The 26,316-nt window shown below is 45.7% G+C and overlaps 2 protein-coding genes across 2 annotated transcripts in view; both read right to left on the reverse strand.

Annotated features, from left to right (window-relative positions):
• On the reverse strand, positions 1-21,558 carry LOC118944314 (uncharacterized). Its single transcript, XM_036962839.2, has 5 exons — positions 21,415-21,558; positions 6,915-7,117; positions 6,181-6,404; positions 4,718-4,813; positions 1-4,505 (listed from the first exon to the last, which is right to left on the reverse strand). The coding sequence occupies exons 1-5, from the start codon at positions 21,434-21,436 to the stop codon at positions 2,954-2,956; spliced, it is 2,097 nt and encodes a 698-aa protein (XP_036818734.2). The 5' UTR covers positions 21,437-21,558; the 3' UTR covers positions 1-2,953.
• Positions 21,559-22,227: 669 nt separating this feature from the next.
• The window catches only part of ect2l (epithelial cell transforming 2 like), a 30,657-nt gene continuing 26,568 nt past the window's right edge, over positions 22,228-26,316 (reverse strand). Inside the window, exon 20 of the mRNA XM_090221352.1 lies at positions 22,228-23,330. Within this exon, the coding sequence (XP_090077478.1) occupies positions 23,200-23,330 (131 nt within the window). The 3' untranslated portion in view covers positions 22,228-23,199. The remainder of the gene's footprint in view (positions 23,331-26,316) is intronic.

Genomic DNA, 26,316 nt, shown 5'->3' on the forward strand with positions numbered 1-26,316 from the left:
TGAGAGTAAATATTCCTTTTATTTAGGATGACGCCGTCAAAAACAATAAATAATACAAACAACCGTGAAGCTTGCACAATGCCTCAAACAAAGTTAACTACCCACAAAGACAGGTGGGAAAAAGGGCTGCCTAAGTATGGTTCCCAATCAGAGACAACGATAGACAGCTGTCCCTGATTGAGAACCCTACCTGGTCAAAACATAGAAATACAAAACATAGAAAATAGAACATAGAATGCCCACCCAACATCACACCCTGACCTAACCAAATAGAGAAATAAAACGGCTCTCTAAGGTCAGGGCGTGACAGTCTTTATGTTCAAAATTTAACTGGGCCACTAAGGAACATTCACTGTTTTATTGGTAAGCAACTCGTGTATATTTGGCCTTGTGTTTTAGTTTATTGTGCTGCTGAAAGGTGCACAACAGTGTCTGTTGGAAAGCAGACTGAACCAGATTTTCCTCTCTGATTTTTCCTGTGCTTAGCTCTATTCTGTTTCTTTTCATGCTAAAAAAAAATCCCTAGTCCTTGCCGATGACAAACATTCTCATAACATGATGCAGCCCCCCATCATCCTTGAAAATATGAAGAGTGGTACTCAGTGATGTGTTGTGTTGGATTTGCCCCAAATATAACGCTTTGTTTTCAGGACATAAAGTTAATTTCTTTGTCACATTTTTTGCAGTTTTCCTTTAATGCCTTATTACAAACAGGATGCATGTTTTGTAATATTTTTATTCTGTACAGGCTTTCTCTTTTTCACTCTGTCACTTAGGTCAGTACTGTGGAGTAACTACAATGTTGTTGATCCATCCTCAGTTTTCTCCTATCACAGCCATTAAACTCTGTAACTGGCCTCACGGTGAAATCCCTGAGCAGTTTCCTTCCTCTCCGGAAACTGAGGTGGGAAGTACGCCTGTGTCTTGTAGTGACTGGGTGTATTGATACACCACTCAAAGTGTAATTAATAACTTCACCATAATTAAAGGGATATTCAATGTCTGCTTTTTTATTTCTACCCATCTACCAATAGGTGCCCTTCTTTGCGAGGCATTGGAAAACCTCCCTGGTCTTTGTGGTTGAAAGTCACTGCTCGACTGAGGGGCCTTACAATTATCTGTATGTGTGGGGTACAGAGATGAGGTAGTCCTTTAAAAATCATGTGAAACACTATTATTGCACACAGAGTGTAACTTATGTAACTTGTTAAGCAAATATTTACTCCTGAACTTATTTAGTTCGTGCTTCTACACCTGCATTGCTTGCTGTTTGGGGTTTTAGGCTGGGCTTCTGTACAGCACTTTGAGATATCAGCTGATGTAAGAAGGGCTTTATAAATAAATGTGATTTGATTTAGGCTTTCCATAACAAAAGGGTTGAATACTTATTGACTCAAAACATTTCAGCTTTTCATTTTTAATACAGTTTGTAAACATTTCTAAAAACTAAATTCCACTTTGACATTATAGTGTATTGTGTGTAGGCCAGTGACACAAAATCTCACTTTAATCCATTTTATATTTAGGCTGTAACACAACCCCCTATCCACATCGACGGGACAGCAGTGAAGAAGGTGGAAAGTTTTAAGTTCCTCAGCGTACATATCACTGACAAACTGAAATGGTCCACCCACACAGACAGTGTGGTGAAGAAGGCGCAACAGCACCTCTTCAACCATCAGGAGGCTGAAAAAATGTAGCTTGTCACCTAAAACCCTCACAAGCTTTAACAGATGCACAATTGAGAGCATTCTGTCTCACCGCCTGGTACGGCAACTGCACCGCCCACAACCGCAGGGCTCCAGAGAGTGGTGCGGTCTGCACAACGCATCACCGGGGGAAAACTACCTGCCCTCCAGGACACTATCTATCTCAAGGCCATCAGACTGTTAAATAGCCATCACTAGCACAGAGAGGCTGCTGCCTACAGTGGTCCTTCCTTTATAAGTTGTGGTGTAACATGCCTCTTACTAACAGTTTTGTGATTTTACTTCGTGGTTATGGTGAGTTTTATCAGAATCATTCATTTCATCTATTTTATCTCAGGGTTTAGTAAAACAGCACCATCTGGTGGCCGGAACTGTGTCTGCGGTGCTACTTGTTTATTACTACTTGACTAGCCTCATCGAGAACCAGCCGTGACAACGACGGGATTTTGGCGGCATGGCAACGAGCGACTACTACTTGATGAGACTGACACAGAAACTAGAGAGTACTTGATGAGACTGACACAGAAACTAGAGAGTAGGAAGCGTTGTTGTCGTTGAAGAATTTGCTTTCATTTTAATTTGCCATAATCTACAGAGTTTGTCTGCTAAACAAACATTACAATCCTCTGGATGAGATATCTGTTATGTTGTGTGTGTCAATAAGTGTGTGAGTGTGTTTCATTTGATTTATTTATTGAACCTTTATTTAACTAGGCAAGTCAGTTAAGAACAAATTCTTATTTTACAATGACGGCCTACACCAGCCAAACCCGGACGACGCTGAGCCAATTGTGCGCCGCCCTATGGGACTCCCAATCACGGCCGGATGTGATACAGCCTGGATTCAAACCAGATACTGCAGTGATGCCTCTTGCACTGAGATGTAGTTTCTTAGACCACTGCTCCACTCGGGGGCCCATATTGGGTCATGCAGTGTGTGTGTGTGTCATGCAGTGTGTGTGTGTGTCATGCAGTGTGTGTGTGTTTGTCATGCAGTGTGTGTGTGTTTGTCATGCAGTGTGTGTGTGTGTGTCAAGCAGTGTCGTGTCATGCAGTGTGTGTGTGTATCATGCAGTGTGTGTGTATCATGCAGTGTGTGTGTATCATGCAGTGTGTGTGTGTGTGTATCATGCAGTGTGTGTGTAGCAGAGCGCCCTCAGTGTGTGTGTGTGTATCATGCAGTGTGTGTGTGTGTGTGTATCATGCAGTGTGTGTGTGTGTGTGTATCATGCAGTGTGTGTGTATCATGCAGTGTGTGTGCAGCAGAGCGCCCTCAGTGTGTGTCTGAAGGACCTCATGCGATAGGCGTAGAGCAGCGGGTTAAGGGCAGAGTTGGCGTGGGACAGTAGTATGGCTGCCAGGGTGAGGGGCAGGGGCACGTGGCAGCGCGGGCACATCAACGTAACACAGTTCAGGAAGTGGAGAGGCAGCCAGCACAGCATAAACAGGAACAACACCAGGAACAGAGAGGTGGCCTTCCTCACCTCACGGCGCATACGCACCGTTCGCTTATACTCGCTGACACCGGACCCACACCTGTCCTTCATTGGACCTCTGGACTCAGACTTGGATTCACTGGCTACCACAGACCCAGAATCAGTTCTAACACAGCCACTAGCATGGCTAGTCATCTCCGCAGCATTTCCACTCCAACTCTCACCCTCTGACCATTTATTCCCAGCTCCTTCCCACACTGATACCCCACTAACACCCCAAGCCTCAACCCTAGCCCTCTTTCCAGCCCCAGCCTCAACCCTAGCCCTTTTTCCAGCCCCAGCCTCAACCCTAGCCCTCTTTCCAGCCCCAGCCTCAACCCTAGTTGTCTTTCCAGCCCCAGCCTCAACCCTAGTCGTCTTTCCAGCCCCAAACTCAACCCTAGCCCTCTTTCCAGCCCCAGCGTCATCCACTCTGCTCCCAGCCCCAGTCCCACAATCCCTGGTATCAGGCCAGGCTGGTCCCCTCTCTCCCTCCCTGGTATCAGGCCAGGCTGGTCCCCTCTCTCCATCCCTGGTATCAGGCCTGGCTGGTCCACTCTCTCCATCCCTGGTATCAGGCCAGGCTAGTCCACTCTCTCCATCCCTGGTATCAGGCCTGGCTGGTCCACTCTCTCCATCCCTGGTATCAGGCCTGGCTGGTCCACTCTCTCCATCCCTGGTATCAGGCCTGGCTGGTCCACTCTCTCCATCCCTGGTATCAGGCCTGGCTGGTCCACTCTCTCCATCACTGGTATCAGGCCTGGCTGGTCCACTCTCTCCATCCCTGATATCAGGCCTGTCTGGTCCCATCTCTCCATCCCTGATATCAGGCCTGGCTGGTCCCATCTCTCCATCTCTGGTATCAGGCCTGGCTGTTCCCATCTCTCCATCCCTGATATCAGGCCTGGCGGGTCCCATCTCTCCATCCCTGATATCAGGCCTGGCTGGTCCCATCTCTTCATCCCTGGTATCAGGCCTGGCTGGTCCCATCTCTCCATCCCTGGTATCAGGTCTGGCTGGTCCACTCTCTCCATCCCTGGTATCAGGCCTGGCTTGTCCCCTCTCTCCATCCCTGGTATCAGATCTGGCTGGTCCCATCTCTCCATCTGTGGTATCAGGCCTGGCTGGTCCCCTCTCTCCATCCCTGGTATCAGGTCTGGCTGGTCCCCTCCCGGCAGCGATGCGTCTGAGCTGCTGTCGGACCGTGAGGAAGATGTGACCGTAGATGATAAACATGACCACCAGGGGAACCAGCACGCAGCCCAAGAAGTTGAAGTAGACCATATAACTCAAATTGACCACACAGGGGAAGAGACAGGCCCTGAAAATAAAAAGTGAAGAGATTACACTTTTCATTTTAATTTAATACAGCATTATTTTTTTATAGAATTTAGTTAGCGTATAATTTAAATTTGAAAGTTCAAGTGAACCATATACTGGTGACAACCAGGTAGTTACAGATTGTAAGATTAACATTTAAATACAGATTTTAAGAAGGAAAAATGTTCAACAATGTCATGTTATGATATGTACCCAGAAGGTGGCAGTGATCCGTGCCAGCCCATCAGAGGGATGGAACCAGAGAGTAGGGCCAGACACCAGGTGAGGATCAGGGCCAGCCGGGCGTTCCTGATTCATTTTTATTTTTGGGGTAAAACAATTAGAATACCGTTTTAAAAGTACAAACGGAACCCAGAGGATGACACATGAAAGCGTAAAAACATTTATTTCCAATGTGGTCCTGGGTGTCGGCCAATGCAGGACATAACACATACATGGTAATACACAGGAAAACACATGGCTAGCAGCTAACTAGCCTCCTTCACCTGGCTGGACTATGCTCAGCAGCTAACTAGCCTCATTCACCTGGCTGGACTATGATCAGCTAACTAGTCTACATCCACCTGGCTGGACTATGATCAGCAGCTAACTAGTCTACATCCACCTGGGTGGACTATGATCAGCTAACTAGTCTACATCCACCTGGGTGGACTATGATCAGCAGCTAACTAGCCTCATTCACCTGGGTGGACTATGATCAGCAGCTAACTAGTCTCATTCACCTGGGTGGACTATGATCAGCAGCTAACTAGCCTCATCCACCTGGGTGGACTATGATCAGCTAACTAGTCTACATCCACCTGGGTGGACTATGATCAGCTAACTAGTCTACATCCACCTGGGTGGACTATGATCAGCAGCTAACTAGCCTCATTCACCTGGCTGGACTATGATCAGCAGCTAACTAGCCTCATCCACCTGGCTGGACTATGATCAGCAGCTAACTAGCCTCATTCACCTGGCTGGACTATGATCAGCAGCTAACTAGCCTCATTCACCTGGGTGGACTATAATCAGCAGCTAACTAGCCTCATTCACCTGGGTGGACTATGATCAGCAGCTAACTAGTCTACATCCACCTGGGTGGACTATGATCAGCAGCTAACTAGCCTCATTCACCTGGGTGGACTATGATCAGCAGCTAACTAGTCTACATCCACCTGGGTGGACTATGATCAGCAGCTAACTAGCCTCAATCACCTGGGTGGACTATGATCAGCAGCTAACTAGCCTCATTCCCCTGGCTGGACTATGATCAGCAGCTAACTAGTCTCATTCACCTGGGTGGACTATGATCAGCAGCTAACTAGTCTACATCCACCTGGGTGGACTATGATCAGCAGCTAACTAGCCCTATACACCTGGGTGGGCTATGATTAGCAACTAACTAGTCTCATCCACCTGGGTGGCCTATTATCAGCAGCTAACTAGTCTACATCCACCTGGGTGGACTATGATCAGCAGCTAACTAGCCCTATACACCTGGGTGGGCTATGATTAGCAACTAACTAGTCTCATCCACCTGGGTGGCCTATTATCAGCAGCTAACTAGCCTCATCCACCTGGGTGGCCTATTATCAGCAGCTAACTAGCCTCATCCACCTGGGTGGACTATGATCAGCAGCTAACTAGCCTCATCCACCTGGGTGACCTACCTGGGGCTCACGATCCTCTGGTACTGGAGCGGCAGCAGGATGGCCACGTAGCGCTCTGCGGCTACCGCTAGCAGGCTGAGGATGGAGCTCTGGGTTAGCACGATGAGCACGCTCAGGAGGAGCAGACACAGAGGCAGGTTGTGGCGCGGCTGGCCCAAGTCGGTCAACACGGCGCACGGGATCGCCAGCACGCCCACAAAGATGTCGGCCACCGAAAGCGACACCTGGGAAAGGGGATTGGGGAGAGATAAGTTCCTTTTGAAGTCCCTTTGGTTCCTATTAGCTCATCTTCTCCACAGAGTTCGATAGAGGACTCATATTAATATGTGTTCCATCATGATATTTGTAGAGTAGTACATTTTCATCTCGTGTTTGAAAAAAAGCGTACGGGTTTAATATTGGTGATTTACCCGCCACCTGCAGTGCTGGAGTACTGAACCAAATCTTGTCGTTAATTTATTGTGGCCACTAGGTGGCGGCGATATAGCGTCAAGCCATTTACTAATCATAAACAATCCAATTTGAAGAAGACAATCCTCAGACCATTGGCTGATCGCTCCCAACCATAGGAATCCCCACCCAGTTGACTACTTTGAAATGGTGGGAGTCCTGAATGGCAATGCCCATGCTAAAAACAGGTTTTTATCCATCCAGAGTCATCTATCTATCTCTTTGATCTTCCTTCTTCCCATAGGGACCTTTTTAACAGTGTAACACGTTTCTCAGCCTCTCACCAGGAAGTAGTTGGTGACGGTGCGTAGCTTCCGGTTTCGGTTCACGGCCAGACAGACCAGGAAATTCCCAGCGATAGCGAGGAGAGCGATGAGCAGCTCAGCGGCGATGTAGGGCCAAGTAATACTGGGGACGGGGCTACTGGAGAGTTGGAATGCATCACAACTATCCCTGGTACTGATGTTCATACTGGTAAAACTACCTGCTGATAAACACACACACACACACACACACACACACACACACACACACACACACACACACACACACACACACACACACACACACACACACACACACACACACACAACCACAGTAAAATACAGTTCATGTTCAGATCATTTTATTATGACACTTTTTCCTTCAGCTAGCAGATTTACGTTTACCTAGAGCTGGTTATTAAGAGGTTAGGCTATGTTAAAGAGGATAGAATTGAGACACAATGGTACCTGTGTACCTGACTGTTAAGATAGACCATCCTCCTCCCACTGTCACTCAGCTGTCTTCTGACCTGTCGTCTACAGACTGAAAACACCTCCTCCCACTGTCACTCAGCTGTCTTCTGACCTGTCGTCTACAGACTGAAAACACCTCCTCCCACTGTCACTCAGCTGTCTTCTGACCTGTCGTCTACAGACTGAAAACACCTCCTCCCACTGTCACTCAGCTGTCTTCTGACCTGTCGTCTACAGACTGAAAACACCTCCTCCCACTGTCACTCAGCTGTCTTCTGACCTGTCGTCTACAGACTGAAAACACCTCCTCCCACTGTCACTCAGCTGTCTTCTGACCTGTCGTCTACAGACTGAAAACACCTCCTCCCACTGTCACTCAGGTGTCTTCTGACCTGTCGTCTACAGACTGAAAACACCTCCTCCCACTGTCACTCAGCTGTCTTCTGATGACCTGTCGTCTACAGACTGAAAACACCTCCTCCCACTGTCACTCAGCTGTCTTCTGACCTGTCGTCTACAGACTGAAAACACCTCCTCCCACTGTCACTCAGCTGTCTTCTGACCTGTCGTCTACAGACTGAAAACACCTCCTCCCACTGTCACTCAGCTGTCTTCTGACCTGTCGTCTACAGACTGAAAACACCTCCTCCCACTGTCACTCAGCTGTCTTCTGACCTGTCGTCTACAGACTGAAAACACCTCCTCCCACTGTCACTCAGCTGTCTTCTGACCTGTCGTCTACAGACTGAAAACACCTCCTCCCACTGTCAGTCAGCTGTCTTCTGACCTGTCGTCTACAGACTGAAAACACCTCCTCCCACTGTCACTCAGCTGTCTTCTGACCTGTCGTCTACAGACTGAAAACACCTCCTCCCACTGTCACTCAGCTGTCTTCTGACCTGTCGTCTACAGACTGAAAACACCTCCTCCCACTGTCACTCAGGTGTCTTCTGACCTGTCGTCTACAGACTGAAAACACCTCCTCCCACTGTCACTCAGGTGTCTTCTGACCTGTCGTCTACAGACTGAAAACACCTCCTCCCACTGTCACTCAGCTGTCTTCTGACCTGTCGTCTACAGACTGAAAACACCTCCTCCCACTGTCACTCAGCTGTCTTCTGATGACCTGTCGTCTACAGACTGAAAACACCTCCTCCCACTGTCACTCAGCTGTCTTCTGACCTGTCGTCTACAGACTGAAAACACCTCCTCCCACTGTCACTCAGCTGTCTTCTGACCTGTCGTCTACAGACTGAAAACACCTCCTCCCACTGTCACTCAGCTGTCTTCTGACCTGTCGTCTACAGACTGAAAACACTTCCTCATGATATTTTAAAATATGAACTGTTCACTCATTCTTTGCTCTGCCTATTCCTTGTGCTCACCTGCTAAGCCGTGAAATCGACCCCGACTATTGACAAGCACACACACACAGACACAAACACACACACACACAGACACACACACACTGTGTGCTTTTCTCTTTAACCAGTCTGATAGTGGATGTAAGTTCATTCAAACAGCAGCTGGTGATGAATAGATTCATTTTCTTTCAACAGTCGATTGCATGTACAGTATGGACACAGAACATTCATTGAAAACAATCCCTCTAATAACATCCCAGAAAAAAACAAAATTGGTTCTGTGAAAGTTCACAGAACATTTGTTAGGTCGCGGCAAATGTTCTCATAACACAGTTGTGCTTATGATCATAGAATGTTTGTATAAAACATTTGCCTGATGTTGCAAGAATGTTCCTAGAACACATTTGAATCTGTTATTTTAAAAGGTTTCCAGAACGTTTTATTACGTCGTGGTTACAGTCTGACGGGAACATTGTGGGGATGTCCCAAAGCACAAAAACCTTGTTGTGTGGATGATTCTACAATGTTTCTTTTAGGGTGCCAAAAACAGTCACCTGACGTTACAAGAACGTTCCCAGAAATATTATTTAGGTTGTGGGAAGATTGTGGAGATATGTTCCTAAAACACAAAAACATTCCAAGTTCTGCTGACATTCAGATAATATTTTTTATCAGGGTGCACAAACCATTCCTTTGATGTTGCTAGAACGTTGACAGAACAATCGTTCACTTCTTTATAGATTTCCCAGAACATTTAAAACCTCTTCGAGCTAGTGGGCACTATTTTCACATCCGGATGAAAAGCGTGCCCAAAGTAAACTGCCTGTTACTCAGGCCCAGAAGCTAGGATATGTATATGCATGGTAGTATTGGATAGAAAACACTCTACAGTTTCTAAAACTGTTACAATAATGTCTGTGAGTATAACATAACTGATTTGGCAGGCGAAACCCCAAGCACAATCCATCCAGGGAAATTTGTTTTTGAGGTCATTGTGTTTTCCAATAACTTTCTATGGGAAACCTGATTTATATTAGGGTGCAGATTGCAGTTCCTATAGCTTCCACTAGATGTCAACAGTCGTTAGAAATTATTCGATGTTTTTCTTTTGAGAAATGAAGAAGTAGTCCTATTCCTTCCATGTGTCACTCAGATAGACTCAAGTATTTTGGTGCGCGTGAACAGGAGCGCGTGAACAGGAGCGCGCTCCTCGTTACTTTTCTCCGGTATTGAAAACAGTTTATACCGCCTTAAATTTGATTGATTATTTACATTTTAGGGTACCTGAGGTTGGATTAGAAACATTGTTTGAAATGTTTGGACCAAGTTTACAGGTAACTTATTAGATACTTTGTAGTCATGTTGGGTGAGTTGGAACCGGTGTATTTCCGAATCAAACGTGCCAAATAAATTGACATTTTGGGGATGTAAAGAATTTATCGAACAAAACGACCATTCATGGTGTCACTGAGACATTTGGGATTGCAAAAAGATGATGATCTTCAAAGGTAAGGCATTTATTATATTGCTATTTCTGACATTCGTGTCGCACCTGCCTGCCTGGTTGCAAAACGGTTTCCATGTTTTGTATGCGTGGTGCTGTCCTCAGATAATCGCATGGTGTGCTTTCGCCTTAAAGCCTTTATTAAATCTGACAGAGCGGCTGGATTAACAAAATGTTAAGCTTTATTTTGATGTATTACACTTGTATTTATATGAATGTTAAATATATGTGAATTTGGCGCACTGAAATTTCACCAGACGTTCCCGCTGACGGGATTCGAGCTCAAGGGATCCCTAAGAGGATCCCTTAACATTTAACTAGTTTGTGAGAACAGTGTGGCTACATCACAAAAGATAGGTTCTCAAAACACAAAATATGCTCAGTTGTGATGACATTAATATAATGTTTAAGTTCAATTGTACAGGACATTCCTATAATGTTGTAAAAATGTTGACAGAACACCTGGTCTAAGTTATTTAAAAGGTTCCCAGAACATTTAAATAAATTACGGGAGTAGCAATAATAATATTCACACAATGTTCCACAATTTCCAAACAAGTCAGTTTTTATGACGTTCATGGCATATGTGTTTTAGGTTTGACATAATATTCCATTGATGTTCACACAGTATACGTTTTACCTGTCTTGGAGGTCCTCGAAACCTTTTGAAAATGCTATACTTAAGTTTTGCCTAATATTACCACAACATTCTCAGTGTGCAAATGTATAGCTTCTTTAAGCAGACTGGAATACATCCCCATTATGTTTCTCTATAGACTGGAATACATCCCCATTATATTTCCCTCCAGATTGGAATACATCCCCATTATGTTTCTCTACAGATTGGAATACATCCCCATTATGTTTCTCTACAGACTGGAATACATCCCCATTATGTTTCTCTATAGACTGGGAATACATCCCCATTATGTTTCTCTACAGACTGGAATACATCCCCATTATGTTTCTCTATAGACTGGAATACATCCCCATTATGTTTCTCTATAGACTGGAATACATCCCCAATCTTTATTTCATCCAGATTTACAAATCTAGTCAGAAATGCAGAATTTAGATGATGAACTGTAGCAGTATGTATAACAGGGGTCTCCAACTTCTTCTAGCATGAGAGCTACTTTTAAATTAAATGTGAGCTAGTTATTTTTTTTCCTAGCTTTCAAATAGGCACATTCTTCTCTTCTCCCCTGCAACTCTTCCTGGGTCCTTATTGTACTATATTATCAACTCTTCCTGGGTCCTTAGTGTACTATATTATCAACTCTTCCTGGGTCCTTAGTGTACTATATTATCAACTCTTCCTGGGTCCTTAGTGTACTATATTATCAACTCTTCCTGGGTCCTTAGTGTACTATATTATCAACTCTTCCAACTCTTTATCAACTCTTCCAGGGTCCTTAGTGTACTATATTATCAACTCTTCCAGGGTCCCTAGTGTACTATATTATCAACTCTTCCAGGGTCCTTAGTGTACTTACTATATTATCAACTCTTCCAGGGTCCCTAGTGTACTATATTATCAACTCTTCCAGGGTCCTTAGTGTACTTACTATATTATCAACTCTTCCAGGGTCCTTAGTGTACTTACTATATTATCAACTCTTCCAGGGTCCTTAGTGTACTATATTATCAACTCTTCCTGGGTCCTTAGTGTACTATATTATCAACTCTTCCTGGGTCCTTAGTGTACTATATTATCAACTCTTCCTGGGTCCTTAGTGTACTATATTATCAACTCTTCCTGGGTCCTTAGTGTACTATATTATCAACTCTTCCTGGGTCCTTAGTGTACTATATTATCAACTCTTCCAGGGTCCTTAGTGTACTATATTATCAACTCTTCCAGGGTCCTTAGTGTACTATATTATCAACTCTTCCTGGGTCCTTAGTGTACTATATTATCAACTCTTCCAGGGTCCTTAGTGTACTATATTATCAACTCTTCCTGGGTCCTTAGTGTACTATATTATCAACTCTTCCAGGGTCCTTAGTGTACTATATTATCAACTCTTCCAGGGTCCTTAGTGTACTATATTATCAACTCTTCCTGGGTCCTTAGTGCACTATATTATCAACTCTTCCTGGGTCCTTAGTGTACTATATTATCAACTCTTCCTGGGTCCTTAGTGTACTATATGATCAACTCTTCCAGGGTCCTTAGTGTACTATATTATCAACTCTTCCAGGGTCCTTAGTGTACTATATTATCAACTCTTCCAGGGTCCTTAGTGTACTATATTATCAACTCTTCCAGGGTCCTTAGTGTACTATATTATCAACTCTTCCAGGGTCCTTAGTGTACTATATTATCAACTCTTCCTGGGTCCTTAGTGTACTATATTATCAACTCTTCCTGGGTCCTTAGTGTACTATATTATCAACTCTTCCAGGGTCCTTAGTGTACTATATTATCAACTCTTCCAGGGTCCTTAGTGTACTATATTATCAACTCTTCCAGGGTCCTTAGTGTACTATATTATCAACTCTTCCAGGGTCCTTAGTGTACTTACTATATTAGCAACTCTTCCTGGGTCCTTAGTGTACTATATTATCAACTCTTCCTGGGTCCTTAGTGTACTATATTATCAACTCTTCCTGGGTCCTTAGTGTACTATATTATCAACTCTTCCAGGGTCCTTAGTGTACTATATTATCAACTCTTCCTGGGTCCTTGGTGTACTATATTATCAACTCTTCCAGGGTCCTTAGTGTACTATATTATCAACTCTTCCAGGGTCCTTAGTGTACTATATTATCAACTCTTCCAGGGTCCTTAGTGTACTATATTATCAACTCTTCCAGGGTCCTTAGTGTACTATATTATCAACTCTTCCAGGGTCCTTAGTGTACTATATTATCAACTCTTCCAGGGTCCTTAGTGTACTTACTATATTATCAACTCTTCCTGGGTCCTTAGTGTACTATATTATCAACTCTTCCAGGGTCCTTAGTGTACTATATTATCAACTCTTCAAGGGTCCTTAGTGTACTTACTATATTATCAACTCTTCCAGGGTCCTTAGTGTACTATATTATCAACTCTTCCAGGGTCCTTAGTGTACTATATTATCAACTCTTCCAGGGTCCTTAGTGTACTTACTATATTATCAACTCTTCCTGGGTCCTTAGTGTACTATATTATCAACTCTTCCAGGGTCCTTAGTGTACTATATTATCAACTCTTCCTGGGTCCTTAGTGTACTTACTATATTATCAACTCTTCCAGGGTCCTTAGTGTACTATATTATCAACTCTTCCTGGGTCCTTAGTGTACTATATTATCAACTCTTCCAGGGTCCTTAGTGTACTATATTATCAACTCTTCCAGGGTCCTTAGTGTACTATATTATCAACTCTTCCAGGGTCCTTAGTGTACTATATTATCAACTCTTCCTGGGTCCTTAGTGTACTTACTATATTATCAACTCTTCCTGGGTCCTTAGTGTACTATATTATCAACTCTTCCAGGGTCCTTAGTGTACTTACTATATTATCAACTCTTCCTGGGTCCTTAGTGTACTATATTATCAACTCTTCCAGGGTCCTTAGTGTACTATATTATCAACTCTTCCAGGGTCCTTAGTGTACTATATTATCAACTCTTCCAGGGTCCTTAGTGTACTTACTATATTATCAACTCTTCCTGGGTCCTTAGTGTACTATATTATCAACTCTTCCAGGGTCCTTAGTGTACTATATTATCAACTCTTCCAGGGTCCTTAGTGTACTATATTATCAACTCTTCCTGGGTCCTTAGTGTACTATATTATCAACTCTTCCTGGGTCCTTAGTGTACTATATTATCAACTCTTCCAGGGTCCTTAGTGTACTATATGATCAACTCTTCCTGGGTCCTTAGTGTACTATATTATCAACTCTTCCAGGGTCCTTAGTGTACTATATTATCAACTCTTCCTGGGTCCTTAGTGTACTATATTATCAACTCTTCCAGGGTCCTTAGTGTACTATATTATCAACTCTTCCAGGGTCCTTAGTGTACTTACTATATTATCAACTCTTCCTGGGTCCTTAGTGTACTATATTATCAACTCTTCCAGGGTCCTTAGTGTACTATATTATCAACTCTTCAAGGGTCCTTAGTGTACTTACTATATTATCAACTCTTCCAGGGTCCTTAGTGTACTATATTATCAACTCTTCCAGGGTCCTTAGTGTACTATATTATCAACTCTTCCAGGGTCCTTAGTGTACTTACTATATTATCAACTCTTCCTGGGTCCTTAGTGTACTATATTATCAACTCTTCCAGGGTCCTTAGTGTACTATATTATCAACTCTTCCAGGGTCCTTAGTGTACTATATTATCAACTCTTCCTGGGTCCTTAGTGTACTATATTATCAACTCTTCCAGGGTCCTTAGTGTACTATATTATCAACTCTTCCAGGGTCCTTAGTGTACTATATTATCAACTCTTCCAGGGTCCTTAGTGTACTATATTATCAACTCTTCCTGGGTCCTTAGTGTACTATATTATCAACTCTTCAAAGAGTGTGCAAAGCTGTCATCAAGGCAAAGAGTGGCTACTTTGAAAAATATAAAATATATTTTGAATTGTTTAACACTTTTTTGGTTGCTACATGATTCCATACGAGTTATTTCATAGTCTTCACTATCTTCACTACTAGAAAATAGTAAAAATAAAGATAAATCCTGGAATGAGTAGGTGTGTCCAAACTTTTGCCTGGTACTGTAAGCTCATTCTAGTATTTCTACTACTGTATTTACTACTACTGTACTTCTGTACTTACGTAGTTTTTTGGCTGGTTATGACACCTACACAAGTGTGACAAAACCCTATTTTTTTTTAAACGTGTTTTTTCCCTGCCAACTGTCATGCACTGTCATGTTGTCTTGTCTCTGTCCTTTCCCTTCACCCTGTCTCCCTCTGCTGGTCGTGTTAGGTTACCTTTTCTCCCCCGCTTTCCCCCAGCTGTCCCTTGTCTCCTCTAACTACCCATTCACCCCGTTCCCCACCTGTTCCCTTTTTCCCTCTGATTAGGTCCCTATATCTCTCTCTGTTTCTGCTCCTGTCCTTGTCGGATTCTTGTTTGTTTGTGTCATTCATGCCTGAACCAGACTGCCGTCATGTTTGCTGTAACCTTGTCCTGTCCTGTCGGAATCTGCCGGTCCATCTGAGCCTACCTATGTTTGGTAATTAAAGAAGCTCTGTTTAAGTTGATTCGCTTTTGGGTCCTCATTCACTCACCATAACAGAAGAATCCGACCAAGAATGGACCCAGCGACTTCGGATCCTCTCCACTCAGCCGTCGGGATCCAGGGAGCGATGCTAGGCAGACACGAGCAGGAAGTGTCTGCTGCTCGACATGCCGTTGAGACCCTGGCCACCCAAGTCTCCAACCTCACAGAACAGGTTCACCATCTCTGCCTCGATCCACCGGCCACTTCCAGGGCTTTCGAATCTCCGGAGCCCAGAATCAATAACCCGCCGTGTTACTCTGGGGAGCCCACTGAATGCCGCTCGTTCCTCACCCAGTGTGATATTGTGTTTTCTCTCCAGCCCAACACTTACTCCAGGAGCACTGCTCGTGTCGCCTACGTCATATCTCTCCTTATTGGACGGGCTCGTGAGTGGGGCACGGCAATCTGGGAGGCAAGGGCTGAGTGTACTAACCAGTATCAAGACTTTAAGGAGGAGATGATACGGGTTTTTGATCGATCTGTTTTTGGGGAGGAGGCTTCCAGGGCCCTGTCTTCCCTATGTCAAGGCAATCGATCCATAACAGACTACTCTATTGAGTTTCGCACTCTTGCTGTCTCCAGTGGCTGGAACGAGCCGGCCTTGCTCGCTCGTCTTCTGGAGGGTTTCCGCGCAGAGGTAAAGGATGAGATTCTCTCCCGGGAGGTTCCTTCCAGCGTGGATTCCTTGATTGAACTCGCTATTCGCATTGAGCGACGGGTTGATCTTCGTCACCGAGCTCGTGGAAAGGAGCTCGCGCTCTCCGTCGCCTCCCTCTCCGCATCACTACCATCTTCCTCTGCCGGCTCGGGTGCTGAGCCCATGCAGCTGGGAGGTATCCGCATCTCGACTAAGGAGAGGGAACGGAGAATCACCAACCGCCTCTGTCTCTATTGCGGTTCCGCTGGTCATTTTGTCACTTCATGTCCAGTAAAAGGCCAGAGCTCGTCAGTAAGCGGAGGGCTACTGGTGAGCGCTACTACTCCTGTCTCTCCTTCAAGATCCTGCACTACCTTGTCGGTCCATCTACGCTGGACCGGTTCGTCAGCTTCCTGCAGTGCCTTAATAGACTCTGGGGCGGAGGGCTGTTTTATGGACGAGACCTGGGCTCGGGAACATGACATTCCTCTCAGACAGTTAAAGGAGCCCACGGCCTTGTTCGCCCTGGATGGTAGTCCTCTCCCCAGGATTCAGCGTGAGACGCTACCTTTAACCCTCACTGTTTCTGGTAATCATAGTGAAACCATTTCTTTTTTAATTTTTCGTTCACCTTTTACACCTGTTGTTTTGGGCCATCCCTGGCTAGTTTGTCATAATCCTTCCATTAATTGGTCTAGTAATTCTATCCTCTCCTGGAACGTCTCTTGTCATGTGAAATGTTTAATGTCTGCTATCCCTCCTGTTTCCTCTGTCTCTTCTTCACAGGAGGAGCCTGGTGATTTGACAGGGGTGCCGGAGGAATATCACGATCTGCGCACGGTGTTCAGTCGGTCCAGGGCCACCTCTCTTCCTCCACACCGGTCGTATGATTGTAGTATTGATCTCCTTCCGGGAACCACCCCCCCCCGGGGTAGACTATACTCTCTGTCGGCTCCCGAACGTAAGGCTCTCGAAGATTATTTGTCTGTAGCTCTTGACGCCGGTACCATAGTCCCCTCCTCCTCTCCCGCCGGAGCGGGGTTTTTTTTTGTCAAGAAGAAGGACGGGTCTCTGCGCCCCTGCATAGATTATCGAGGGCTGAATGACATAACAGTGAAGAATCGTTATCCGCTTCCTCTTATGTCTTCAGCCTTCGAGATCCTGCAGGGAGCCAGGTTTTTCACTAAGTTGGACCTTCGTAACGCTTACCATCTCGTGCGCATCAGGGAGGGGGACGAGTGGAAGACGGCGTTTAACACTCCGTTAGGGCACTTTGAATACCGGGTTCTTCCTTTCGGCCTCGCTAACGCTCCAGCTGTCTTTCAGGCATTAGTCAATGATGTCCTGAGAGACATGCTGAACATCTTTGTTTTCGTTTACCTTGACGATATCCTGATTTTTTCACCGTCACTCCAGATTCATGTTCAGCACGTTCGACGTGTCCTCCAGCGCCTTTTAGAGAATTGTCTTTTTGTGAAGGCTGAGAAGTGCACTTTTCATGCCTCCTCCGTCACATTTCTCGGTTCTGTTATTTCCGCTGAAGGCATTAAGATGGATCCCGCTAAGGTCCAAGCTGTCATTGATTGGCCCGTCCCTAAGTCACGCGTCGAGCTGCAGCGCTTTCTCGGCTTCGCGAACTTCTATCGTCGTTTCATCCGTAATTTCGGTCAGGTGGCAGCTCCTCTCACAGCCCTTACTTCTGTCAAGACGTGCTTTAAGTGGTCCGTTTCCGCCCAGGGAGCTTTTGATCTCCTCAAGAATCGTTTTACATCCGCTCCTATCCTTGTTACACCTGACGTCTCTAGACAGTTCGTTGTCGAGGTTGACGCGTCAGAGGTGGGAGTGGGAGCCATCCTTTCTCAGCGCTCCCTCTCTGACGACAAGGTCCACCCATGCGCGTATTTTTCTCATCGCCTGTCGCCGTCGGAACGTAACTATGATGTGGGTAACCGCGAACTGCTCGCCATCCGGTTAGCCCTAGGCGAATGGCGACAGTGGTTGGAGGGGGCGACCGTTCCTTTTGTCGTTTGGACTGACCATAGGAACCTTGAGTACATCCGTTCTGCCAAACGACTTAATGCGCGTCAGGCGCGTTGGGCGCTGTTTTTCGCTCGTTTCGAGTTCGTGATTTCTTATCGTCCGGGCTCTAAGAACACCAAGCCTGATGCTTTGTCTCGTCTCTTCAGTTCCTCAGTAGCCTCCACTGACCCCGAGGGGATTCTCCCTGAGGGGCGTGTTGTCGGGTTGACTGTCTGGGGAATTGAGAGGCAGGTAAAGCAAGCACTCACTCAAACTCCGTCGCCGCGCGCTTGTCCTAGGAACCTTCTTTTCGTTCCCGTTCCTACTCGTCTGGCCGTTCTTCAGTGGGCTCACTCTGCCAAGTTAGCCGGCCACCCTGGCGTTCGGGGTACGCTTGCTTCCATTCGCCAGCGTTTCTGGTGGCCCACCCGGGAGCATGACACGCGTCGTTTCGTGGCTGCTTGTTCGGTCTGCGCGCAGACTAAGTCCGGTAACTCTCCTCCTGCCGGCCGTCTCAGGCCGCTTCCTATTCCCTCTCGACCGTGGTCTCACATCGCCTTAGATTTTGTCACCGGACTGCCTTCGTCAGCGGGGAAGACTGTTATTCTTACGGTTGTCGATAGGTTCTCTAAGGCGGCTCATTTCATTCCCCTTGCTAAGCTTCCTTCTGCTAAAGAGACGGCACAAATCATCATCGAGAATGTTTTCAGAATTCATGGCCTTCCGTCAGACGTCGTTTCGGACAGAGGTCCGCAATTCACGTCTCAATTTTGGAGGGAGTTTTGCCGTTTGATTGGGGCTTCCGTCAGTCTCTCTTCCGGCTTTCACCCCCAGTCTAACGGTCAAGCAGAACGGGCCAATCAGACTATTGGTCGCATCTTACGCAGTCTTTCTTTTCGCAACCCTGCGTCTTGGTCAGAACAGCTCCCCTGGGCAGAATACGCCCACAACTCGCTTCCTTCGTCCGCGACCGGGCTATCTCCTTTTCAGAGTAGCCTCGGGTACCAGCCTCCGTTGTTCTCATCTCAGTTCGCCGAGTCCAGCGTCCCCTCCGCTCAGGCTTTTGTCCAACGTTGCGAGCGCACCTGGAAGAGGGTCAGGTCTGCACTTTGCCGTTATAGGGCGCAGACTGTGAGAGCTGCTAATAAGCGTAGAACGAAGAGCCCTAGATATTGTCGCGGTCAGAGAGTTTGGCTCTCCACTCAGAACCTTCCCCTTAAGACGGCTTCTCGCAAGTTGACCCCGCGGTTCATTGGTCCATTCCGTATCTCTCAGGTCATTAATCCTGTCGCAGTGCGACTTCTTCTTCCGCGATATCTTCGTCGCGTCCACCCGGTCTTCCATGTCTCCTGTGTTAAGCCCGTTCTTCGCGCCCCCGCTCGTCTCCCCCCCCCCCCCCCCATCCTTGTCGAGGGCGCACCTATCTACAGGGTCCGTAAAATCTTGGACATGCGTCCTCGGGGCCGTGGTCATCAGTACCTAGTTGACTGGGAGGGGTACGGTCCTGAGGAGAGGAGTTGGGTTCCCTCTCGGGACGTGCTGGACCGTGCGCTGATTGATGATTTCCTCCGTTGCCGCCAGGTTTCCTCCTCGAGTGCGCCAGGAGGCGCTCGGTGAGTGGGGGGGTACTGTCATGCACTGTCATGTTGTCTTGTCTCTGTCCTTTCCCTTCACCCTGTCTCCCTCTGCTGGTCGTGTTAGGTTACCTTTTCTCCCCCGCTTTCCCCCAGCTGTCCCTTGTCTCCTCTAACTACCCATTCACCCCGTTCCCCACCTGTTCCCTTTTTCCCTCTGATTAGGTCCCTATATCTCTCTCTGTTTCTGCTCCTGTCCTTGTCGGATTCTTGTTTGTTTGTGTCATTCATGCCTGAACCAGACTGCCGTCATGTTTGCTGTAACCTTGTCCTGTCCTGTCGGAATCTGCCGGTCCATCTGAGCCTACCTATGTTTGGTAATTAAAGAAGCTCTGTTTAAGTTGATTCGCTTTTGGGTCCTCATTCACTCACCATAACACCAACAAGTTTCCTTATGTTTGAAAGTTTGTTTCTAGTTAGGGATAGGCGGTACACAAATGTCCCACCTGGCCAATTGCCAGGGAAAATGCAGAGCGCCAGATTCAAATAAAATACTATGAAATTCAAACTTTCATTAAATCACACATGTAACATATTCAATTAAAGCTACACTCGTTGTGAATCCAGCCAACATGTCAGATTTTAAAAATGCTTTTCCGCGGAAGCATAAGAAGCTATTATCTGATGGCCTGCACCATCTGCACCAGCAGTAAACAAAGGAGTTAGCATATTTCAACCCTGCAGGCGCTACACAAAACGCTGAAATAAAATATAAAACATGCATTACCTTTGACGAGCTTCTTTTGTTGGCACTCCAATATGTCCCATAAACATCACGAATGGTCCTTTTGTTCGATTAATTCCGTCCATAAATATCCAAAATGATCCAGAAAAAAACAGCTTACAAAAAATGCAGCATCACTACAAAATATTTCAAAAGTTGCCTATAAACTTTGCCAAAATATTTCAAACTACTTTTGTAATACAACTTTGGGTATTTTTAAACGTTAATAATCAATCAAATTGAAGACGGGGCAATCTGTGTTCAATACAGGAATGAAAACAAACCAGCGCCACTTTTCAAGTCTTGCGCAACTCACAAAAGTGTACCCAGTTCCTAGTTGGTCTACTTCCTCATTGCACAAAGGAATAACCTCAACCAAATTCCAAAGACTGGCGACATCCAGTGGAAGCAGTAGGAACTGAAAACATGTTCCTAAGAAATATCCCTTGGCAATAACAGCCAGGGAACAGAGAGAGGCAAAAAAATGAAATCACTCTGAACAGTTAGTCCTGGGGTTTTGCCTGCTACATAAGTTATGTTATACTCACAGACATGATTCAAACAGTTTTAGAAACTACAGTGTTTTCTATCCCAATCTACTAATAATATGCATATCTTATATTCTTGGCATGAGTACCAGGAGGTTGAAATTGGGCACGCTATTTATCCAAAAGTGAAAATTCTGCCACCTAGCCCCAAGAGGTTAAATCCGTTGTTGTTATTGTTATGAATTCTCTAAAGTCACAAATGAGTAGCTGTACCAACTTCTACTTGTACTGTATATTATAATTATTTTATATTTCTTTCACATTTGAATGAATGTGTATTTGGGTGTTTTTCACCATGCCTATTACTTCACACAAGACAAGGAGGATAGGAAAGAGAAAATCAATCATACGATACACAAGAAAATTAAATGTACTTACTTGAGTCACCTAGAGGTGTCATCACGGCAGGAGCTGCGCACTGTCCAGTCCCCTCCCGTCTTTCCAGTGTGGGGTGAAGACCATTCTAGAACACTCAGAACACTCAAAAACACTAAGGCAACTCTAGAACACTCAGAACACTAAGGCAACTCTAGAACACTCAAAAACACTAAGGCAACTCTAGAACACTCAGAACACTCAAAAACACTAAGGCAACTCTAGAACACTCAGAACACTCAAAAACACTAAGGCAACTCTAGAACACTCAGACTGGATCTCAAAGATGACTGCAGAACACTCGGGATGGAACTAATTCTGGACACTAATTCGGAACTAGTAGATATCACTTGAGGATCAGTATGTCCACATCCCTGGTGTATGTTTCTCTCTCTCTCTCTGTGTGTTTGTGTGATTAGAGATTAATCACAAAGCACACTCCAACACAATGACTACTTCCTCTGTATAGTCCTAACAACCCTACCACCTGCTGCACCTGGGAGAACTGAGGAGAGAGAGAGAGGGGAGGGGGAGAGAGAGAGAGGGGAGAGGGAGAGAGAGAGGGAGGGGCAGAGAGAGATAGGGGGGAACAGAGAGATAATTGAATTGAGAGGGGGGGGGGACAGAGAGAAAAAGTAAGAGATCAAACTCTCAGTCCAATGGATGTTGGAGGAACAAAGAGACTTTTGGGATAGCTGATTCATTTCTTATTTATATATTTTCTGTATATATGTCCCCAGAGAATAAAAACACACTTTAATGGGACATAACTGGTCACATACAATATCATCACAAAAGAAATGAACAAGGCAGACAGGTTATGACATGTTTAATGTTAACTAGTGATACAGAAGAAGTATGAAGCATACATAGAATACAGGAAGACAGTTAGGGACTACTCTCAGATCGTCACTATCTGGCCAAGTTACTCTCAGGAAGTCACTATCTGGCCTAGTTACTCTCAGGAAGTCACTATCTGGCCAAGTTACTCTCAGGAAGTCACTATCTGGCCATGGGAGTACTCTCAGGTCGTCACTATCTGGCCAAGTTACTCTCAGGAAGTCACTATCTGGCCAAGTTACTCTCAGGAAGTCACTATCTGGCCAAGTTAGTACTCTCAGGAAGTCACTATCTGGCCTAGTTAATCTCAGGTAGTCACTATCTGGCCAAATTAGTACTCTCAGGAAGTCACTATCTGGCCTAGTTACTCTCAGGTAGTCAGTATCTGGTCAAGGTACTCTCAGGTCATCACTATCTGGCCTAGTTACTCTCAGGTCGTCACTATCTGGCCAAGGTAGTACTCTCAGGAAGTCACTATCTGGCAAAGTTACTCTCAGGTCATCCCTATATTTTAGAACTCTGTCTAGTCAGAAACCCTGTGTAGTTCTACAATATGTTCTTAAAATGTGATTTTAACCTTAAACCTAACCACACTGCTAACCTTATGCATAACCTTAAATCAAGAACATGTTTTATACATTTTTACGATACAGTGAAATTTAACCTTGGAGCTTGGCCATCTATGGGGACTCATACTATCTGGTTGCAGAAATCCTCTTTCCTGCCACCTAGTGGTTGATTGAAGAATGACGGATTGTATCAAACCAGGAAGTCCCAATGAGGTCAAAACCCTCTTTTTCAAGTGTGATCTGGCTAAACTGGTGTATGTATGTATGTGTGTGTGTGTGTGTGTGTGTGTGTGTGTGTGTGTGTGTGTGTGTGTGTGTGTGTGTGTGTGTGTGTGTGTGTGTGTGTGTGTGAGAGAGTCTATGGTGAGGGTTCTCTACCCTAACTTTCTGTGATGGCAGTGTGTATGGCTGAACGCAGGGTGCAAAGGAACCTCTCCTTGTCCTCCTCTCTCTCTATAGCACAAACCCACACACGACTAGGACCCTCCAGGACAAACCCATGACACACATCTACAGGGAGACAGGGGGAGGGGGGAGAGAGAGGGATAGAGATTGAGGGGGAAAGAGAGAGAGGGGGGAGAAAGAGGGTGGAGAGAGGGAGGAGAGAGAGAGGGTGGAGAGAGGGAGGAGAGAGAGAGAGAGAGAGAGCGAGAGGGAGGAGGGGAGAGAGAGAGGGTGGAGCAAGGGAAGGGAGGAGATACGAAGGGAGGAGAGAGAGGGAGGAGGGAGGGAGACGAAGTGAGGAGAGAGAGGGATGAGGGAGGGGAGGAAGCAGAGAGAGAGAGGTAAGTGAGAGGGAGAGGGAGGAGGGGAGAGAGAGAGGGATGAGGGAGGGGAGGGAGCAGAGAGGGATGAGGGAGGGGAGGGAGAGGTAAGTGAGAGGGAGGAGGGGAGAGAGAGAGGTAAGTGAGAGGGAGAGGGATGAGGGAGGGGAGGGAGCGGGATGAGGGAGGGGAGGGAGCAGAGAGAGAGAGGTAAGTGAGAGGGAGGAGGGGAGAGAGAGAGGTAAGTGAGAGGGAGAGGGATGAGGGAGGGGAGGGAGCAGAGAGAGAGAGAGATGTAAGTGAGAGGGAGGAGGGGAGAGAGAGAGGTAAGTGAGAGGGAGGAGGGGAGAGAGAGAGAGGTAAGTGAGAGGGAGGAGGGGAGAGAGAGAGAGGTAAGTGAGAGGGAGGAGGGGAGAGAGAGAGGTAAGTGATAGGGAGGAGCAGAGAGAGAGAGGTAAGTGAGAGGGAGGAGCAGAGAGAGAGAGAGGTAAGTGAGAGGGAGGAGGGGAGAGAGAGGTAAGTGAGAGGAAGGAGCAGAGAGAGAGAGGTAAGTGAGAGGGAGGAGGGGAGAGAGAGAGGTAAGTGAGAGGGAGGAGCAGAGAGAGAGAGGTAAGTGAGAGGGAGGAGGGGAGAGAGAGAGGTAAGTGAGAGGGAGGAGGGGAGAGAGAGAGAGGTAAGTGAGAGGGAGGAGGGGAGAGAGAGAGGTAAGTGATAGGGAGGAGCAGAGAGAGAGAGGTAAGTGAGAGGGAGGAGCAGAGAGAGAGAGAGAGGTAAGTGAGAGGGAGGAGGAGAGAGAGAGGTAAGTGAGAGGGAGGAGCAGAGAGAGAGAGGTAAGTGAGAGGGAGGAGGGGAGAGAGAGAGAGAGAGGGAGGAGCAGAGAGAGAGAGGTAAGGGAGAGGGAGTATGAATAAAGGGAGGAATGAAGAGGAAGATAAATGAATCTAATGCATTCATTGGGAGCACGTCTGTATGTACAGTGGCAAGAACCCTTTGGAATTACCTGAATTTCTGCATAAATTAGTCATAAAATATGATCTGATCTTCATCTTAGTCACAACAACAGACAAACAGTCTGCTTAAAACTAATGACACATAAATGATTGTATTTTTCTTGTCTATATTGAATACATAATTTAAACATTCACAGTGTAGGTTGGAAAAAGTATGTGAACCCCTCGGCTATTAAACTTTTCCAAAAGCTAATTGGAGTCAGGAGTCAGCTAACCTGGAGTCCAATCAATGAGACGAGATTGGAGATGTTAGTTAGAGCTGCCCTGCCCTGTAAAAATCACTCACACAGTCTGAGTTTGCTGTTCACAAGAAGCATTGCCTGATGGGAACCATGCCTCGAACAAAAGAGATCTCAGAATCAATCAAATTTATTTTATATAGCCCTTCGTACATCAGCTGATATCTCAAAGTGCTGTACAGAAACCCAGCCTAAAACCCCAAACAGCAAGCAATGCAGGTGAAGAAGCACGGAAGAATTGTTGACAAGCATAACGCTGGAAAGGGTTACAAATGTATCTCTAAAAGCCTTGATGTTCATCAGTCCACGGTAAGACAAATTGTCTATAAATTGGAGAAAGTTCAGCACTGTTGCTACTCTCCCTACGAGTGGCCGATGACTGCAAGAGCACAGAGCAGAATGCTCAATGAGGTTCAGAAGAATCCTAGAGTGTCAGCTAAAGACTTACAGAACTCTCTGGAACATGCTAACATCTCTGTTGATGAGTCTACGATACGTAAAACTCTAAACAAGAATGGTGTTAAATGGAAGGACACCACGGAAGAAGCCACTGCTGTCCATAAAAAAAACATTTCTGCACATCTGAAGTTTACAAAAGAGCACCTGGATGTTCCACAGCGCTACTGGCTAAATATTCTGTGGACAGATGAAACTACAGTTGAGTTGTTTGGAAGGAACACAACACAGTGTGGGGAAAAAAAGGCACAGCACACCAACATAAAAACCTCATCCCAACTGTAAAGTCTGGTGGAGGGAGCATCATGGTTTGGAGCTGCTTTGCTGCCTCAGGGCCTGGACAGCTTGCTATCATCGACGGAAAAATTCATTCCCAAGTGTATCAAGACATTTTGCATGAGAATGTAAGGCTGTCTGTCCGCTAATTGAATCTCAACAGAAGTTGGGTGATGCAACAGGACAACGACCCAAAACACACAAGTAAACCATCCAACAGAATGGTTTCAACAGAAGAAAATACGGCTTCTGGTGTGGCCCAGTCAGAGTCCTGACCTCAACCCGATTTAAAATGCTGTGGCATGACCTCGATAGCAGGTCACACCAGACATCCTAAGAATATTGCTGAACCGAAACAGTTTTGTAAAGATAAATGGTCCAAAATTCCTCCTGACCGTTGTGCAGGTCTGATCTGCAACTACAGGAAACGTTTGGTTGAGGTTATTGCTGCCAAAGGAGGGTCAACCAGTTATTAAATCCAAGGGTTCACATACTTTTCCCACCCTGCACTGTGAATGTTTACACGATGGTTCAATAAAGAGACTGTGCAGACTGTGTTTCTCTATTGCTGTGACCTAGATGAAGATCAGATCAAATTTCATGACCAATTTATGCAGAAATTCAGGTCATTCCAAAGGGCTCACATACTTTTCCTTGCCATTGTGTGTATGTATGTATGTATGTATGTATGGATGGATGGATGGATAGTACCAGTCAAAAGTTTGGACACACCTACTCATCCAAGGGTTTT

The sequence above is a fragment of the Oncorhynchus mykiss genome, chromosome 25, assembly GCF_057628025.1.
Source record: "Oncorhynchus mykiss isolate SJ-2025 chromosome 25, ASM5762802v1, whole genome shotgun sequence".
Lineage (NCBI taxonomy): Eukaryota > Metazoa > Chordata > Actinopteri > Salmoniformes > Salmonidae > Oncorhynchus > Oncorhynchus mykiss.